Source organism: Oncorhynchus tshawytscha, linkage group LG10 (assembly GCF_018296145.1).
Source record: "Oncorhynchus tshawytscha isolate Ot180627B linkage group LG10, Otsh_v2.0, whole genome shotgun sequence".
Lineage (NCBI taxonomy): Eukaryota > Metazoa > Chordata > Actinopteri > Salmoniformes > Salmonidae > Oncorhynchus > Oncorhynchus tshawytscha.
In genome coordinates this window covers 9,358,619-9,377,266 of record NC_056438.1, presented here as the reverse complement: position 1 = coordinate 9,377,266, position 18,648 = coordinate 9,358,619, and the positions used below count along the sequence as shown (strand labels likewise).

The window sequence follows — 18,648 nt, the reverse complement described above, 5'->3', positions numbered from 1 at the left end:
CATCAGGCACCAAACAGAAGAAAACTGACTGAAAACAGGGAGGAATCTTTCTGGACTTCCCCTTTTCCATTAGGAAAAAATAAAACGTTGTTGAAAATGGTGTACACTGATGAACATGACCCAGCTTACTGGTTTAAACTAGCCTCTGAACACACAGCCAGGGGAACTGGAAGGCACAGGAAAAACAGACAACTGTTAATGCCAACAAAGTGGCTTGGTGTGTTATTATGGGATGTTATGACAACCTATAATAATAATGAATGAACATACTGTAATTTGATTATGACAGATAGCTAGCTAAAAATGGGGTTTGGTCAGTTGGAACATGAGTGGTAAAGATGAATATTGAGTCATGATCAACCGTCTAGGCCAATGGTCACAAAGTAAACAGGTACGCCTAGCTAGGAGGTTTACAACACAGCATTCCTATTATTAAGAGTTTAAGAGTTAGAATTACTATCAATAATTACATACTTTTAGTCATGTAGTGTATGTGGACAAATGCTCGAAGAAGATCGCATTCCAAAATCATGGGCATTAATATGGAGTTGGTCTACTCTCTGCTACTTGAACAGCCTCCACCTCTTCTGGGAAGGCTTGATGTGGGGGACTTGCTTCCATTCAGCCGCAAGAGCATTCAGATTCATCCCAAAGATGTTTGATAGGGTTGAGGTCAGGGCTCTGTGCAGGCCAGTCAAGTTCTTCCACACGGATCTCAACAAACCATTAGTGTATGGACCTCGCTTTGTGAACTCATGTCATGCTATTGTCATGCTAAAACAGGAAAGAGCCTGCCCCAAACGGTTGGAAGCACAGAATCATCTAGAACGTCATAAACGCTGTATTTCCCTTCACTGGAACTATGGGGCCGAGCCCAAACCGTGGAAACCCGTTTTATGAGGCTCCCAACTCTAATAGTTACTGTGCTGACGTTGCTCCCAGAGGTAGTTTGGAACTCGGTAGTGAGTATTGTAACCAAGGACGTTACACGCTCCAGCACTCTGTGGTCCCGTTCTGTGAGCTTGTGTGGTCTACCACTTCGCAGCTGAGCCATTGTTGCTCCTAGACACTTCCACTTCATAATAACAGCACTTACAGTTGACCGGGGCAGCTCTAGCAGGGCAGAAATTTGACAAACTGACTTGTTGGAACGGTAGCATCCTATAACTGTGCCACGTTGAAAGTCGAAGAGCTCTTCAGTAAGGCCCTTCTACTGGCAATGTTTGTCTATGGAGATTGCATGGCTGTGTGCTCTATGTTATACACCTGTCAGCAACGGGTGTGGCTGAAATATCAAAATCTACTAATTTGAAGGGGTATCCACATACTAGTGTAGTTTGCTATTCTATTTCTGTGCCAATACAAAAGGACATGAAATGACAAGATAAAAAAATATATATAGCTAGGTAGGAAGGAAGGAAATGACAATCTAAACAGAAACCTCAATTGGGTTTCAGGTTGGGAACACCAGAATGAGTGAGTGTAGGAGTTGGATACCAATTTGATTTCTCGGTTGTTGGTAAAATAAAACAAGTTTACATAGCCAAAACAATCAGTCTGGATCAATGCCAGTTGGCTTGGCTAGTCACAGAACCGCACTCACACAGTGCTGGTCACACGCAGTTCATTGCCAAGCAAGGAGCATAAAGAAACAAGCTACTGTGTTTGACGTTAGCTGGAGAGGATAGTTTGTTTTCTAGCTAAAATGTTAGTTGACAAAAAAAAAAAAAAATGTAGTTAAGAGAGTTTAGCACCGATTGTTCTGGGTAGATTGATAGCATTAGCAACAACAAACACAAAAATCTTACCTGGCCACCTGACGAATTTTCAATGACGGCCAACAATGGCGTCCTGGCCGACATTTTCAGGGATGTTGTAGAAAATAAGTGTCGAGGGGGGAAGACGAATATAGTTTCAGGATCTTGTGTTCATTTAGCTGGCAGTGGTAAAAAATATATATATATATATAAAAAAAACAGCTATCTGTGTGTTAGACACACACACACTGTGTGATCAACAAGTTGAGCCCTTCAGTCGTACATGTTTCCCATGTCAACACAGAGAAACGGGGGGGGTCCAGAGTTCAACCGTTTGAACCCCCTGGGTATGACTATTTCTACCGGTAACACACGGCTAGCAGATGGGTCTCAGATGGCTAGCCACCAGCATTAGCTATGAGTCGTGTAAGCTAGACAACAACAGCTACAGTTCGCGTTAATAAAATGTTTAATAAACACATTACCGTCGGCTAGTAGTGGCTACATATGAGGAAGCACACATCCTAAGTGAAAGTTTATCAGTGTCAAAGTCTACAGCCAGATTTCTCCCCCCCCCCCATTCAATGACAACTAACGTTTAACGGAAATCTCACCAGGTAACGTTAATGGGGGGGTGTTGTTGTTAAAAAATAAAAAACCCGAGGACTTCAACTTCAGGCCAAGTTAGCCCCACGCTCGACCCGACGTATATAACGTTAAATATATATATATAAATAAAGCTTTCGGGGCTAGCCACCGTTGATTATAAAAATAGAAACTCGACGTTATTCTCCAATAGCCGGTTAACTAAACCACCACCTGGCCTAATGAAACGTTAGTGTGCTACTTAGCAAGGACATCAGAAACGGTTGATTAAGTCCATGTATACACTTGTGGATAGTCAGCTAGTTATCTAGCAACTAAACAAAATCTACAACATATTTATAAATCCACGGAAATCGCTTCCCGTCTTCGTGATTTTTAATAAAGGTCGTTTCAAATGCTGCACTGCAGCCCTGCGCGGTCCGATCCCTGAATACGGTGTTTATTTCCGTGAGAGCCGCTGAAGAAATCAAGTTGTGTTTAAAAAAATAATAATAAATCGATTAAATTGGCAACAGGGTTTGAGTGTCAACGAACGAGCTGCGCCCGAGTGGCACTAGCAAATGGAGCCTAATGCACACAATCGAGCCGGATACCGGAAAAAGCCCGATACCGGAAAAAGCCCGAGCGAACAGGTTGTTACTAGTTACCACAGCCACAATGTCAAAACGGCTATCATTAACAAAAATGTATAACAAACATTTTTTTTTTTTTAAGTCTTAAATTTAAGGTTTGCATAAGGTTAGCAGGGTGGTTCAGGCTAGGGTTAACGTTAGGCTTAAAATGGGATTTTAAGAAGATTCATTGTAGAAATGGGCGGGGTTTAGCCAGAATTGATGACTTTGTGGCTGTGGTTACAAGTGACGAACGAGCGAACATGGCCGCTTGAACCACGACTGGAGGAAGGGGCGGGGGGCTCTCTGACTTCGGGTAAACTCGGTATATTACGGAAAGTATACACCGTACAGGTGTCGGATACAGCTGCAACCAGAATATTCACTTAATAATGTAGCGATGCCTTCAATTGTGTAGGCAACGCAACGCACATTTATAAACCTTAATATCCCTGCTCTGTCATGAATGTTGAATACAATTATACTTGAACTTACTCTGTGAACCATGCATACGAACCAATGCCTTGCAGGTGTTTTTACATACGTGCCAGATGATAGAATTGTCTACTTCAGTCCATGCACTGTAAAAAGTCAGGTAAATAATAGTCCTGTAGATTGTTTTAAATTTCATCTTAAGGACCAACCACACAGATAACCGGTAAAGTCTAAATGTAATTGTATTCAACATTCTGGCTCGTAAGGTAACTTTCCTTTTGCAGTGACTCGTTTCAGACTGTATACCAATAATCAAAGTCTGATTTCTAAGAGTGGACCGCAGTAGGTTCTCTTCAAAATACAGATACCACAACTGTCATATAGCTACCTACTCACCCATAGCTAAGAGATGTCTCCAAACAGACTTTCTCAATTCATCTTTCCTCAATTCCTTTCATCTCCTCTACTCAACACTTTCTCAAAACCCATTGAAAAAAAATGTCAGAGGGGAAGGAACTTGGACCACCTTCTACAAAGGAGAGAGGAAAAACATGATAGCTATTAACTCGTCTCTCAGCAGAGGCCATTGTAATAGATCTATAGCCATCTCAAGTCTAGGCTACCCGAATCAGCCTGCTATGCGTCATTCTCTTTAAGACTATACAAGGGAGTATCTTTTAGTATCTTTCAGTTTATTCAGCATGAATGTACAAAAATAAAAAATCTGCCTAAGAAATGAAAGCAACACCATTTTGAAACTATGGGGAAAATGAAAAAAAAAAAATTCACAGAATTCTCAATTGTCATTCAATAAAGAACAATTGTCAAATAATTAAGCTTCAAAATGTTGATTTCATACATTTGGACATCATGAGAATGGTCACAAGTGTCCAGAAAAGCACAAGATTCCTCCACATCCTATTTATTGAATATAGTTTCTCAGCCCATATCGATATAGCGTTGAAAAGGCCAATATCGGCTGATAAAAATCGGTCAGGCACTAATTAGAATGTGAGTACCTGAGACACAGAACTTGGGTAGCTTTAAAAAACATAATAATTGGAACGTAGGGGGGAAAAAAAACGAATTATTTATTTCTATGACTAAGTTAGTTTTTTTTTTTTGTCTACAACCTGCTTTCCCAGTCCGATTGAGTTATGGAATTCAATTGGCAAGTGAGCGGAAACAGACTGGCAACCCGGCTTCAAATTATGCTTCAGTTCCACTATGGTTAATGACCATCTAAAGTTAAAAAATATAAAATATAATAAGCAGCTTGTACACACGTCACACCTCTAGGCTGACCAAAATAATAATAAAAAACACTGCACTTGAAGTGCAAACTGGTTCAGTCAAACCATAAATCCTCACTTTATAAACCCCAGGGTTGTATTCAATAGGAACCAAACTGTCCAAAATAGAACTACCTTAATTTGTCCAATAAGGAACCCTCATTTTCTATTGCAGTTTTGCTACAGTGTGCACTGATGAACACGACCCAGACGGCTCGAGTTCCAAAACGGCAACCCATTCCCTACATAGGGCTCTGGTCAAAAGCAGTGCACTACAGAAATATATATTTCCTGGAAAGTATACATGTTTTAATGTATCAATAACATCAGTCTGACCACTCCCTCATCACCCTGAGAGACATTTGAAAACAAACGACTAGCACTTCCTGTTTCTAATGACGTGAAAATATCAGAATTTGAAGATCTGTGAGATTTCTCTAATACACCCATAGGGGCTGTGTGTGGGGCCAGAGCCCTGGTCCAAAGTAGTGCACTATATATGGAATAGGGTTCCATAGAGCCCTGGTCCAAAGTAGTGCACTATATAGGGAATAGGGTGCCATTTAAGATTCCACTCATGTGGTTTATGTTGTGTTCATAACCAAGTGGGAAGTAAATAGCACGTGAATAAATCCAACTGGTTTGAACTTTGATTGGCTAATGGCAAACAAGCTGCGTCAACCACAAAACTATAAGTACTGTTATCATGCTCACAAACAAATTATAGTGGTAAAAAAAAAACATGAATAGATAGCTTTTTATAAATCATGTTTAGTTATTGCATTTAGCTGCCGAAATTGCAGTTATTGGGGTCATTTCCTTACTTAAGGGAGGTCAGAATGTGGGAGAAGTCAGAGCTCAGGGATAATATACAAGTGTCCCACCAGTAATGACCTTTTGGAGAGGCATTCAAGTGGATTTTTCCCAGTTGTACGTGGTAAATTCCCAATTGGTTATGAACACAGCATTAGTTCTGGTCCAGCAGTTCAGCGACAGTCAGGGTCGTCAGGTCGGAATAGAAGTTCCCCTCGTTGTCGCCCCCTCCAAATACCAGCAGGGTTTTGGGGTTACGGTCGGAGTTTCGTTCTTTGCCGTCATCCTTGAATGAAAGGTTTTGATTGGCTAGCGCCATGGTGATGATGGAATGTCCAGCTCTGGGCACGGAGAGCTGTGGGTGAACCAGTTCAGTCCAGGTGTTGGTGTCTGCAACACACACACACACACACACACACACACACACAGTTTAGAGCCTGGTTCTGGAGGAGTGTGTGTGGCGAGAAGCAGGGTGTGTGTGTGTGTGTCTGACCTGTGTTGAAGGTGAAGGTGTCATTGAGGGCCTGGTTCCCGTTGTATCCCCCGTGGACCACAAACGTAGAGTCAGAGAGTAGCACACAACCATGCCAGCTGTAACACACACATCCATGTAACGTGTCCTTCTCCGTTACAACTTTCATAGTGAGGAGCAGCAGTATCCAAAAGCAGAAAACATTTATGAAGACAGACAAAGCTTTGTATCGATTACAGGTTCTCCCTTAATATAATAAGAGAGCGATTCAATGGCACTTCCTGGGTTAAAAAGAGTTCAATTTACATTAAAGGATGGATAAAAGATGTCTGTCTGAATTATGAGAGACTCATTGAGTCTTTAAACTGTTTCTGTAACCTATTAGTTAGTCCTTTAGTCCTACCTGCGAGGAGAGGGAGGTGATCCGTTGGTCTGAACAGACGAAAACTCCATCAGTCCTGAAAACAATCCATTAACTTAAGTCAGGATCGTCCGTTCAGCAACACTTGCCTCTGTTTTCCAGGGAGTGTTGGGATCCATAAATCAATAAAGATACAGTAACTAATAATTAAATAAACAAAGACAATCTCATTTAAAATGTTAGTCCTCCAATGCCTTCCCTCTAATAACTAACCGGCCAATTGTATCGCAGACCGTCAGACAAGCTGGAGGGCCATGAAGAGTAAACTAAATGGCAGTTAGGGAGGAAAGTCTCACCACACACAGACCTACTGGACAAACAAGCCTGTGTCTCTTACCCAGGTCAAGCATGTACATGTCGTTGAAGCAGAGTGGAGTGTCCCAGCCTCCGAACACATAGATCTTCCCCTGGGTAACGCAGGCCGAGTGACTGGAGAGAGGGGGGAGAGAGAAAAAGAGAGAGAAGAGAAAGGAGAGAGAAAAAGAGAGAGAAGAGAAAGGAGAGAGAAAAAGAGAGAGAAGAGAAAGGAGAGAGAAAAAGAGAGAGAAGAGAAAGGAGAGAGAAAAAGAGAGAAGAGAAAGGAGAGAGAAAAAGAGAGAGAAGAGAAAGGAGAGAGAAAAAGAGAGAGAAGAAGAGAGAGAAGAGAGAGAAAAAGAGAGAGAAGAGAAAGAAGAGAAAAAGAGAGAAGAGAAAGGAGAGAGAAAGAGAGAAGAGAAAGGAGAGAGAAAAAGAGAGAGAAGAGAAAGGAGAGAGAAAGAGAGAAGAGAAAGGAGAGAGAAAGAGAGAAGAGAAAGGAGAGAGAAAGAGAGAAGAGAAAGGAGAGAGAAAAAGAGAGAGAAGAGAAAGGAGAGAGAAAAAGAGAGAGAAGAGAAAGGAGAGAGAAAAAGAGAGAGATCATCCCATGTCCACTACTACTATTATTATTGCTGTTGGTCCCACCATTTATTTATATAGAAATATATATTTTTCGATATGTATACTTTGACAATGTAAGTAATAATGAACTTGCCATGTCAATGTGAGAGAGAGAGTTAGAGAGAGAAAAGGGAGTGAAGGAGGCAAGAGGGAGAGAAAATGAGGGTAATCCTCTGATCTGTACTATAGAAGTTATTTGTACAGCTAATCTGCGCTTTAACTTGCTAAAAATCAACCCAGGTATTAGCTGCCAGTCTGTTTGTGCCATCGTACCTACTTCCTATTGTCATGTTTGGTTTGACAATAGGCAATGGATTTTGACAAGAGGCCAAACAGATCTGAGCCCAGGCTACCCATGTGGATGTGAACTAAGAGTTAGAAAGAGGAGCGCTCTTTCTAACTAATGGTCTGAAGCGTTTTCGGTTTGGATCCGTCCATCTCACCCTGAGCGGGGGGCGGGCTTGTCGCCTGTGACGATGGGCTGGTACCAAATAGAGAGATGTGGGTCGAAGATGTAGAGGGAGTCACTGCAGCCGTCGGGTTCAGGGTGAGGGCGAGGGAACACCCCTCCCAGGACAAATAGTTCACCCCGAAACATGCTGCAGCTGTGATAGGCTAATGGAGGTACTTTTCCCTGGGCCTGGAGAGGAGAGGGAGAAGGGGGGGGGTGGAGAGAAGGAGAGGAGGGTAGAAAGATCATTCATGTTATTACATTTGCACAGATGCAAGCTTACACCTATCCAGTCCCGGATCATTAGGTGTATGTGTCCAGTCTCACCTCCACTGTGCTCCACTTCCAGCTCTGTGTGTCTAGGATGTGAACGTCGTTGAACCACTTTTTGTTCTTAGAACCCCCGAACACAAAGATTCTTTTGGAATCAGGGTCGTAGGTCGCAGTATGGCCAATCCGGGCCTCGGGGGTGGGGCCTTCTGCCAGCGTCTCCGCGGGAACCCATGACATGTCCTCTGAAGGGTCGACAAAAAAAAAGGAAGTGAGGGTGTCAAGTGAACCAATTAAAAACGAAGATCCAAAAGTACAAGAAAAACACAGCTAGCTAAAGTGCCTTCAGAAAGTAATCACACCCCCTGACATTTTGTTGTGTTACGACGTGGGATTAAAATGGATTTAATTGTATTTTGTTTGTGTCAACAATCTACACAAAATACTCTTGTCAGTGAAAGAAATTCAAACATCAAAAAAAAAAAAAAAAAATACAATAATTAATAAAAACACAAATAGCTCTCGAATAGACAAGTATTCAACCACCCAGGTCAAAACACGTTAGAATCATCTTTGACAGCGATTACACCTGTGAATCTTTTTAGGGAGAGCTTTGCTCAATATTGGTTAATTATTTATTTATTTTTTAAACTTAAAATGCTGTCAAGTGGGTTGTTGATCATTATTATACAGCTATTTAAGTTTTGCTATAGAATTAAGCTGATTTAATTCAAAACTGTAACTAGTCCATTCTGGAACATTCAATGTCATCTTGGTAAGCAACTCCAGTGTATATTTGGCCTTGTGTTGTAGGTTATTGTCCTGCTGAAAGGTGAATTAATCTCCCTGTGTCAGTTGGAAAGCAGACAGAACCAGGTTTTCCTCTAGGATTTTGCCTGTGCTAAACAGTTTCTTCTTATCCTAAAAATAAAATAAAAACTCCCTAGTCCTTGCCGATCACAAGCATTCCCATAACATGATGCAGCCACCACCAAGCTTGAAAATATGAAATGGTACTCAATGATGTGTTGTGTTAGATTTTCCCAGAAGATAATGCTTTGTATTCTGGACAATAACTAAGTTTCTTTGACACATTTTTTGGCAATATTACTTTAGTGCCTTAATTGCAAACAGGATGTATGTTTAGGAATACAGGCTTCCTCCTGTTCACCCTGTCCTTTAGGTTAGTATTGTGTAGTAACTACAAGGTTGTTGATCCATCCTCAGTGTTTAATGGCTGTGATAGGAGAGAACTAACTGTTTAACAGTCACCATTGGCCTCATGGTGAAATCCCTGAGTGGTTTCCTTCCTCTCTGGCAAATTAGTTATGAAGGACGCCTGTATCTTTGTAGTGACTGGGTGTATTGATACACCATCCAAAGTGTAATTAATAACTTCACCATGCTCAAAGGGATATTCAATGTCTGCTTTTAATTTTTTTTAGCCATCTACAAGATTGGATGCCCTTTGTTGCGAGGCATTGGAAAACCTCCCTGGTCTTTGTGGTTGCTGTGTTTGAAATTCACTGCTTGACTGAGGAACCTTGTGTGGGGTACAGAGATCAGGTCGTCATTAAAAAAATCATGTTAAACACTATTACTGCACATAGAGTGAGTCCATCCAACTTGTGAAGCACATTTCTACTCTATTTAGGCCATAACAGGGGTAGCACACACACACATATATATATATATATATATATGAAAAGCTGAAATGTCTATTTTTAAACAAATTTCTAAACAACTAAATTCTACTTTGATATCATGGGGAATTGTGTAGATCAGTGACATCTAAACGTAAATTACATTTAAATTCAGGCTGCAACAACAAAATGAGGAAATAGGAAAGGGCTGTGAACACTTCCTGAAGGCCTTGAACCATCCATTACGGCTCTGTTATTGTTATCGACAGGGGGCTCTATACACCACCCATTACGGCTCTGTTATTGGTATCGACAGGGCGCTCTATACACCCTCCATTACGGCTCTGTTATTGGTATCGACAGGGGGCTCTATACACCCTCCATTACGGCTCTGTTATTGGTATCGACAGGGGGCTCTATACACCCTCCATTACGGCTCTGTTATTGGTATCGACAGGGCGCTCTATACACCCTCCATTACGGCTCTGTTATTGGTATCGACAGGGGGCTCTATACACCATCCATTACGGCTGTTATTGGTATCGACAGGGCGCTCTATACACCCTCCATTACGGCTCTGTTATTGGTATCGACAGGGCGCTCTATACACCATCCATTACGGCTCTGTTATTGGTATCGACAGGGCGCTCTATACACCATCCATTACGGCTCTGTTATTGGTATCGACAGGGGGCTCTATACACCATCAATTACGGCTCTATTATTGGCATCGACAGGGCGCTCTATACACCCTCCATTACGGCTCTGTTATTGGTATTGAGGTGAGGATATATAGTTGAAGTCGGAAGTTTACATACACTTAGGTTGGAGTCAATAAAACTTGTTTTTCAACCACTCCACACATTTCTTGTTAACAAACTATAGTTTTGGCAAGTCGGTTAGGACATCTACTTTGTGCATGACACAAGTCATTTTTGCAACAATTGTTTACAGACAGATTATTTCACTGTATCACAATTCCAGTGGGCCAGAAGTGTACATACATTAAGTTGACTGTGCCTTTAAACAGCTTGGAAAATTCCAGACAGTGATGTCATGGCTTTAGAAGCTTCTGATAGGCTAACTGACATAATTTGAGTCAATTGGAGGTGTACCTGTGGATGTATTTCAAGGCCTACCTTCAAACTCAGTGCCTCTTTGCTTGACATCAAGGGAAAATCAAAAGAAATCAGCCAAGACCTCAGAAATAAACTGTAGACCTCCACAAGTCTGGTTCATCCTTGGGAGCAATTTCCAAATGCCTGAAGGTACCACGTTCATCTGTACAAACAATAGTATGCAAGTATAAACACCATGGGACCACGCAGCCGTCCTACCGCTCAGGAAGGAGACACGTTCTGTCTCTTAGAGCTGAACGTACTTTGGTGCGAAAGGTGCAAATCAATCCCAGAACAGCAAAAGACCTTGTGAAGATGCTGGAGTAAACAGGTACAAAAGTATCTATATCCACATTAAAACGAGTCCTATATCAACATAACTTTAAAGGCCGCTCAGCAAGGAAGAAGCCACTGCTCCAAAACCGCCATAAAAAAGCCAGACTATGGTTTGCAACTGAACATGGGGACAAAGATCGTACTTTTTGGAGAAATGTCTTCTGGTCTGATGAAACAAAAATAGAACTGTTTGGTCATAATGACCATCGTTATGTTTGGAGGAAAAAGGGGGATGCTTGTAAGCTGAAGAACACCATCCCAACCGTGAAGCACAGGGGTGGCAGCATCATGTTGTGGGGGTACTTTGCTGCAGGAGGGACTGGTGCACTTCACAAAATAGATGGCATCATGAGGTAGGGAAATAATGTGGGTAAATTGAAGCAACAGCTCAAGACATCAGTCAGGAAGTTTAAGCTTGGACGCAAATGGGTCTTCCAAATGGACAATGACCCCAAGCATACTTCCAAAGTTGTGGCAAAATGGCTGAAGGACAACAAAGTCAAGGTACTGGAGTGGCCATCACAAAGCCCTGACCTCAATCCAATAGAAAATTTGTGGGTAGAACTGAAAAAGCGTGTGCGAGCGAGGCGGCCTACAAACCTGACTCAGTTACACCAGCTCTGTCAGGAGGAATAGGCCAAAATTCACCCAACTTATTGTGGGAAGCTTGTGGAAGGCTACCCGAAACGCTTGACCCAAGTTAAACAATTTAAAGGCAATGCTTCCAAATAGTAATTGAGTGTATGTAAACTTCTGACCAACTGGGAATGTGATGAAAGAAATAAAAGCTGAAATAAAATCACTCGACTATTATTCTGACATTTCACAATCTCAAAATAAAGTGGTGATCCTAACAGACTTAAGACAGGGAATTTTTACTAGGATTAAAAGTCAAGGAATTGTGAAAAACAGAGTTTAAATGCATTTGGCTAATGTGTATGTTAACTTCAACTGTATAACCCTGTCTTAAGGTGAACTCACCAGTGCACAGCTTCCACATGGGGTCCTTGCAGAACTGCATCCTGGATCCCTGGCCTCCAATCAGAATGGCTGTCTGGGGGTCGATGGGGCACAGGCTCTGACCCCAGCGACCCGACGGGTTGACCAATGGGGCTGCATCGATGAGGAGGCACCAGGGTCAATACACTGGTTGGCAGTCTACACACAATAATCTATCCTTTCCACTCACACGTTAACTCACCAGTCTGTGTAGTGGGTGTCTTGGCCGGTCTACCCTTGCCCCTCGGCGGAGGAGTGTTCTGAGGGGTGAGAGCCGCACCTTCCTGACCCTCACTCTGGAGGAACAGTCTGCTCTGACCTCCTCTGCTCTGACCTCTGACCTTTCTGAGGGGGGTTGACTTCTCTGAAAATGACAACACCACGTCGATGGGACACGTGTTCTCCTTCCCTCTGTTCTCTTCCTCGTCGTCTTCCCCCGTTTGTCCCCTCTTTCTCTTCCCCTCCCTAACAGGGGGAGGGGCCACAGCGCTCTGGAATAGAAGAGGGAGGAAAGAGGGGGTGGAAAGAGGGGGTGGAGAAAGGACAGAATGGAAGAAGTTAAACTGACTCCGTAATGACGTTGCCACAAGCAGGGTGAACTGCAGAAACTTTGGACGTGAGCCCGATATTGCAGTCTACTTCGTGCAATGCCGACTCTACCTTTGAGTGACATAAATTTAATAGAACGAGGTTCTAAAGTAACAATGGGCTCATCTCTTTTTAATTTCAAGATGGCGTCCTCTCCTTTCCCCAACATTCACTGGTGTGGAAGAACTCCCCTAGAGCCGTGTTTAACTGCTCCCCAAAGGGCTGCCCAATTTAGTTCTTAATAAACTCTAGCACACTACACACCTTCCTCCACTCGTCATCAAACCTTTAATTCGTGGACTCGGGTGTTTTAGCGCCAGGGAAACAACTACAATGTGTACCCTTTAAGATACACTTGCCCTAGAAGGACTGTGACGAGCCAGGCGTGTGGATCTCACCTCTGGGGTATATTCCTTCATGGACAGGGTGAGGTCAAGGTCCATCATATCCCCTTTGGCCTGTAGGACAAACAAGAGTCAAGTCCATCGTTGTTTGGATCGTCTCAAATGTAATACATAGTTGTGTATATCTGCATGCTCTGGTTTAGAGATGGTATTCCTGCCACTCTATAAGATAGATATTAAATCAGGAATTATTTCTCTCACCATCCCACTTTCTCCATCTCTATAGATACCATAGTAGTTTAGGCAGTACTCCTCAGGAGGTGCGTTCAACAAGGGGGAAAGTTTGTGAACGTTGACCAACATAGTCCATTAATTATTTTGTTAGCTGTGACTGGTAACGTTAGCGAACAGTCGGAGAAGGTAGTGTGCAGCGAACGTAAGTGTCTGTTTAAACTGCGTCTTAACAATAAATCAACTGGATGTAGACGTTACACTGAACAAAAATATAAAGGCAACATGTAAAGTGTTGGTCCCATGCTTCATGAGCTGAAATAAATTGTAAAAAAAATCCCGGAAATGTTCCATACGCACAAAAAGCTTATTTCTGTAAAATGTTGTTTACATCCCTGTTAGTGAGCATTTCTCCTTTTCCAAGATGATCCATCCACCTCACAGTTGTGGCATATCAAAAAGCTGATTTAATAACAGCATGATCATTACACAGGTGCACCTTGTGCTGGGGACAATAGAAGGCCACTAAAATGTGCAGTTTTGTCACATAACACCATGCCACAGATGTCTCAATTTGAGGGAGCGTGCAATTGGCATGCTGACTGCAGGAATGTCTACTAGAGCTGTTGCCAGACAATTTAATGTTAATTTCTCTACTATAAACTGCCAATCAGAAAAACTTTTTCCCCACAAGGTCTTTATTTCAGACAGAAATACTCCTCATACTCCTGAAATAGACTTTGTGGGGAAAAACATATTTTGATTGGCTGGGCCTGACTCTACATTGGCTGGGCCTGACTCTACATTGGCTGGGCCTGACTCTACATTGGCTGGGCCTGACTGCCAAGTGGGTTGGTCTATGATTCCACCAGTGGAGAAGCACCCCTGCCCAGTCATGTGAAATCTATAGATTAGGGCCAAATGAAATTATTTCAAATCAACTGATTTCCTGCTATATGAACTGTAACTCTAAAATATTTTAAATGGTTGTGTTTATATCTTTGTTCATTACATAGGAATTGCTAAGTCATTTTTAGATTGAAGTCGCTAAAAGCCACAGTAATCCTGACAAAAAGCTGTTTGATGTTTCACTAACACTTTGGAATGTTTATTCAATTCGTCCAGCTGAAATTGTTACTCTGGCAACATGTTCGCCGCAAACAGAAGCCTTGTTGAACTCGCCTCCGGTGTCCTCCTTCCAAGCTGACAGTCAATAACTCCCTCTGTCCCATCTGTCCATCCATCCATCCACTCACCAGGTGTCCTCCTTCCAAGCTGACAGTCAATAACTCCCTCTGTCCCATCTGTCCATCCATCCACTCACCAGGTGTCCTCCTTCCAAGCTGACAGTCAATAACTCCCTCTGTCCCATCTGTCCATCCATCCACTCACCAGGTGTCCTCCTTCCAAGCTGACAGTTAACATCACTCCCTCAGTCCCATCTGTCCATCCATCCATCCACTCACCAGGTGTCCTCCTTCCAAGCTGACAGTTAACATCACTCCCTCAGTCCCATCTGTCCATCCATCCATCCACTCACCAGGTGTCCTCCTTCCAAGCTGACAGTTAACATCACTCCCTCAGTCCCATCTGTCCATCCATCCACTCACCAGGTGTCCTCCTTCCAAGCTGACAGTTAACATCACTCCCTCAGTCCCATCCATCCATCCATCCATCCATCCACTCACCAGGTGTCCTCCTTCCAAGCTGACAGTTAACATCACTCCCTCAGTCCAGCTCTCCTCTTCCCACTGCTCCCATGTTAAACACCTGAACCAGGAACAAGATAATGTGACAATCACACTACAACACTTTACATCCCACTATTACCTTATAAGACAGTGGTTCTCAATACTGGACCTGGAGATACAAAGGATGCACATTTCAGTTTTTTTTCCTTAGGGTCCCCAGGACCAGGATTGACAAATACTGGTCTAGGAGACATGCAAAATAAACTTTAACTTTGGACAAGTCAGTCAGTCAGTGTGTGTGTGTGCTTTCTTGTGGGACATTCCAAAAAATATCCTTCCATGTAATTGTCTACATCATAGCTCGCTGGGCCACGTTCAGTAAGCAAAGGTTGTGGAATGTTTTCAGATAGCAATGTCACGAATAGAATGATTTCTTGTGCTACATGTCAGGGAGGCATTTTTGTTCGTCATGACATTTCCTCGACGTTGTGTTTTTCTGAACGTGTCCTGTCCCTGGAAATATTGGAACGTACCTATTATATGGTGTCAGTTTTCCTATGGTGATTGGAACTCTGTCGGCGTCGTTGAGTTCTACGTTGACGCAGACCCTGTCTCCCCATCGCCCCCTGGAAAACAGCACCACCTGCTGGGAACTCAGTGGTACTGCAACGGAAAACTGGGCTAACCCGTTTGCACTGTAAAGGAGAGTTTTTAAAAAAAAAATTATTTCACCTTTATTTAACCAGGTAGGCTAGTTGAGAACAAGTTCTCATTTGCAACTGCGACCTGGCCAAGATAAAACATAGCAGAGTGAGCAGACAACACAGAGTTACACATGGAATAAACAATTAACAAGTCAATAACACAGTAGAAAACAAAGGGGGGAGTCTATATACAATGTGTGCAAAAGGCATGAGGAGGTAGGCGAATAATTACAATTTTGCAGATTAACACTGGAGTGATAAATGATCAGTTAAATACGAACTACTTAACGCTACCTATTACTTAACTAGTTAGCTGGTGCAAAAACATACTTACAATAGTTACTTTATATCATGCATTTTCCTACATGTTGACAAGACTTCATGTGTTGGGGGTAACCATACCAGAATCTAGCGTTGACTGCGGCACCATGCGTGATTATGGAAGTTTGTGATAGCATAGCTAGCTAAATGCATTTAGAAAAACCATGCAACTCACACATTAGTGTTATCGATTAACAAACACAAATCATTTGAAAAGGCGATACATTTACGATAAATAGCCATCTAGTATCGAATAAGACACATAAAACTCTCGTTACACGGTTGGCTAGCTAACGTTAGATAATTTACCATAGGAGCTTTAGGGGCGCATCATTCACTCCCAAAACAACGTAGACCCCAAAATCATCCATTTGCGTTGTCCTTCTCCTCCCGAAGCAAGCTTGATATTTGGAGATAGAAATAAACTCAAACCATTAAGCTAATTTGATTAATTCTCAACAGTAGTGGAGATTCTAATCAAATACCTCCCTGTCTAACTTCTCATCTCCCGCCACCGTAGTGCATAAAATACAAAACCCGCGCCACTTCTCGAAGTTTGACACCTTCCGTGTAAGCCAATCAGACGGCTGGGTTCAGCAGCGTCGGATGAAGACATGGTCTCCGGCCACTGAGGCATTCCCTAGGCGGGATATTCAGATTCCTGTGTTCAAGAACATTGAACGGTCTCCAAATTAAAGAACTGTTCAGAATTTCAAGTTCTGCTCTTGAAACTGTACATGTTATGGTTGGTTGAGTTGTATCTTTAAGTCTATAAATTATATTCAGTTAGTAAATTGAAGAATAAGGCTTTGTTCTTAACTTTCATAGTTAAATAAAAATACAACAAATAAGTAGACTCTAAAGTGTAATTTATGATCGGATTTCCTCTCTCCACTTTTTGAAAGTTATACAGACAAAAAAACAGACATCTAAAACCAAAATCGTATAATTTTGTAATAATGATATACAATAATGAGTAGCTATTCGGGCTCCCGAGTGGCGCAGTGGTCTAAGGCATTGCATCTCAGTGTAAGAGGTCTCACTACAGTCCCTGGATTGAATCCAGGCTGTATCACATCCGGCTGTGATTGGGTGTCCCATAGGGCGGAGCACAATTGTCCTCTGGGTTTGGCTTGGGTAGGCCATCATTGTAAATAATAATTAGTTCTTAACTGACTTGCCTAGTTAAATACATTTAAAAAAAATAGTTATTTAGTATGCAAGGTGAGTTGTAGATCACTCAGGCTGACAGCAGTCTTCTGTCGTGTTGCCCTAAGCTATATAGCCCGGGCTGCCTGTGAGGGCAGTTTGCGCCAGGTGGAAAAAGGATTGCATACCTTTTGGAACCAGGCTGCCTCTGTCTTCCTGGCGTGAGCGACGGCGAAGTCGGCTCAAAACACAAGTAACATAGGTTAAGCACGTGGAGCCTAATGAGTAGGATTCTCGGTTCTCGTGCAAAATAAGCTGTGTTTCCATTAACTTGTACAGTGATTTTTTTTTGTCGACATTTAGAAAATTCATATAGAAAATAGATGCGGCAACTGTGTACTTACAGTGCATTTCCATGTAACTATCTTGTGTCGATAAAAACAGCTTGATGTAATGACGTCACATAAAAAAACGGTAGCAAGGTTTCCATTCAATTTGAGACAGTTTTCATGCTAATATATATACAAAATCTGCATAAAATAATATGCGCATTTTCCCACCAGAGATGTTTGCATCAAACTGATTTATAGTCTGTCACAGTGTACGCGTCATTATACCCATAAAACCAAGCGGTAAAACACGGAAATGGCTGTAAATAGTTTTTTCGACTTACATTTTTCACATCGTGAATTGTACAAACACTTCAAATAAAATATGTGTTTGGTGTAGACTTACAATGGCGTACCGTTTTGATAACCGTGTAATTCTCTATCGGACAATGTGAGTTTTATCAATATATTCGCCTCAATTAACTCTCAAAATGTGGAATGCTAATTACTAACAGAGAAGACCTCAGCAAGAGCACAAATTCCTGCAGAAAGCTCCTGCGCATCATCTCAAGTCGAACCAGCGCGATCAGAGATCTGTGCGCAGTCCATGATCCACGTGCTGTCCCCTTTCTCAGTGGTAGAGGTTAAAAGTATTTTTCTTGTTCATTTCCAGCGCACCTCTCCAGGGTGCTGTTGGAGAGAAGCATTGCAGCGGCGCTCCACCAACGCTTCGTCCCCCCAAAATAATCAATTATAAATCATGTAGCAGGGTTGGATACGTTACTTTCTAAATGTAATCCGCTAGTTACCTGTCTAAAAATGGAATCAATAACGTAACTTTTGGATTACGCAATTTTAGTAACATATTCTGATTACATTCCGTTACATTTATATTACTTTCCGCTTAAGCGGCATTAGACGAAGACACAAATGTATGTTACCAATTGAATGACATTTATTGCAGGATAAATCAATGTTAAAGTTTATATAGCTGGCCATATGTGGATGTTACATTGTACTTTATGGGTTGGTTATATAGGCTTCTTCTAACCCATCGCTTTCTACTACATACAATATAAATTATATATCAATATCAATGACATATTTACATTAATAACCACAGTCTATAAGAATTTCAGTTATAATAATTAT

General features: G+C 42.0%; 2 protein-coding genes across 14 annotated transcripts in view; both read right to left on the bottom strand.

The window, feature by feature from the left end:
* Positions 1-2,955, bottom strand: part of mark2b (MAP/microtubule affinity-regulating kinase 2b) — a 91,284-nt gene extending 88,329 nt beyond the window's left edge. For 4 of the 8 annotated variants that reach the window (XM_042329387.1, XM_042329388.1, XM_042329389.1 and 1 more), the window contains exon 1: positions 1,809-2,954. In XM_042329387.1, coding sequence (XP_042185321.1) covers positions 1,809-1,862 — 54 coding nt within the window. In that variant the 5' untranslated portion in view covers positions 1,863-2,954. Of the gene's footprint in view, positions 1-1,808 lie in introns of all 8 variants that reach the window. The other 4 variants (XM_042329385.1, XM_042329390.1, XM_042329392.1 and 1 more) reach the window with 2 other exon arrangements.
* Positions 2,956-4,080: 1,125 nt separating this feature from the next.
* krcp (kelch repeat-containing protein) lies at positions 4,081-17,744 on the bottom strand. Of its 6 annotated transcripts, none has more exons than XM_042329416.1 (12): positions 17,572-17,744; positions 15,527-15,688; positions 14,991-15,072; positions 13,126-13,185; positions 12,342-12,630; positions 12,122-12,253; positions 8,101-8,288; positions 7,766-7,962; positions 6,745-6,836; positions 6,390-6,444; positions 6,008-6,105; positions 4,081-5,904 (listed from the first exon to the last, which is right to left on the bottom strand). In XM_042329416.1, the coding sequence occupies exons 3-12, from the start codon at positions 15,021-15,023 to the stop codon at positions 5,669-5,671; spliced, it is 1,380 nt and encodes a 459-aa protein (XP_042185350.1). In that variant the 5' UTR covers positions 15,024-15,072; positions 15,527-15,688; positions 17,572-17,744; the 3' UTR covers positions 4,081-5,668. The 6 variants fall into 6 exon arrangements, with proteins under 6 accessions (XP_042185350.1, XP_042185347.1, XP_042185348.1 ...); XM_042329413.1 differs by lacking the exon at positions 17,572-17,744 and adding an exon at positions 16,328-16,628; XM_042329414.1 differs by lacking the exons at positions 13,126-13,185; positions 17,572-17,744 and adding an exon at positions 16,328-16,631.
* Between the last annotated feature and the right edge of the window lie 904 nt (positions 17,745-18,648).

Coding starts and splice junctions, on each gene's coding strand:
- krcp (XM_042329413.1), bottom strand. CDS start 16,389: ATGGATGATTTTGGGGTCTACGTTGTTTTGGGAGTGAATGATGCGCCC. Junction 12,631..13,125: donor TGAAGGAATATACCCCAGAG/GTGAGATCCACA, acceptor CTTCTATTCCAG/AGCGCTGTGGCCCCTCCCCC. Junction 6,837..7,765: donor AAGCCCGCCCCCCGCTCAGG/GTGAGATGGACG, acceptor CCCTCTCTCCAG/TCACTCGGCCTGCGTTACCC.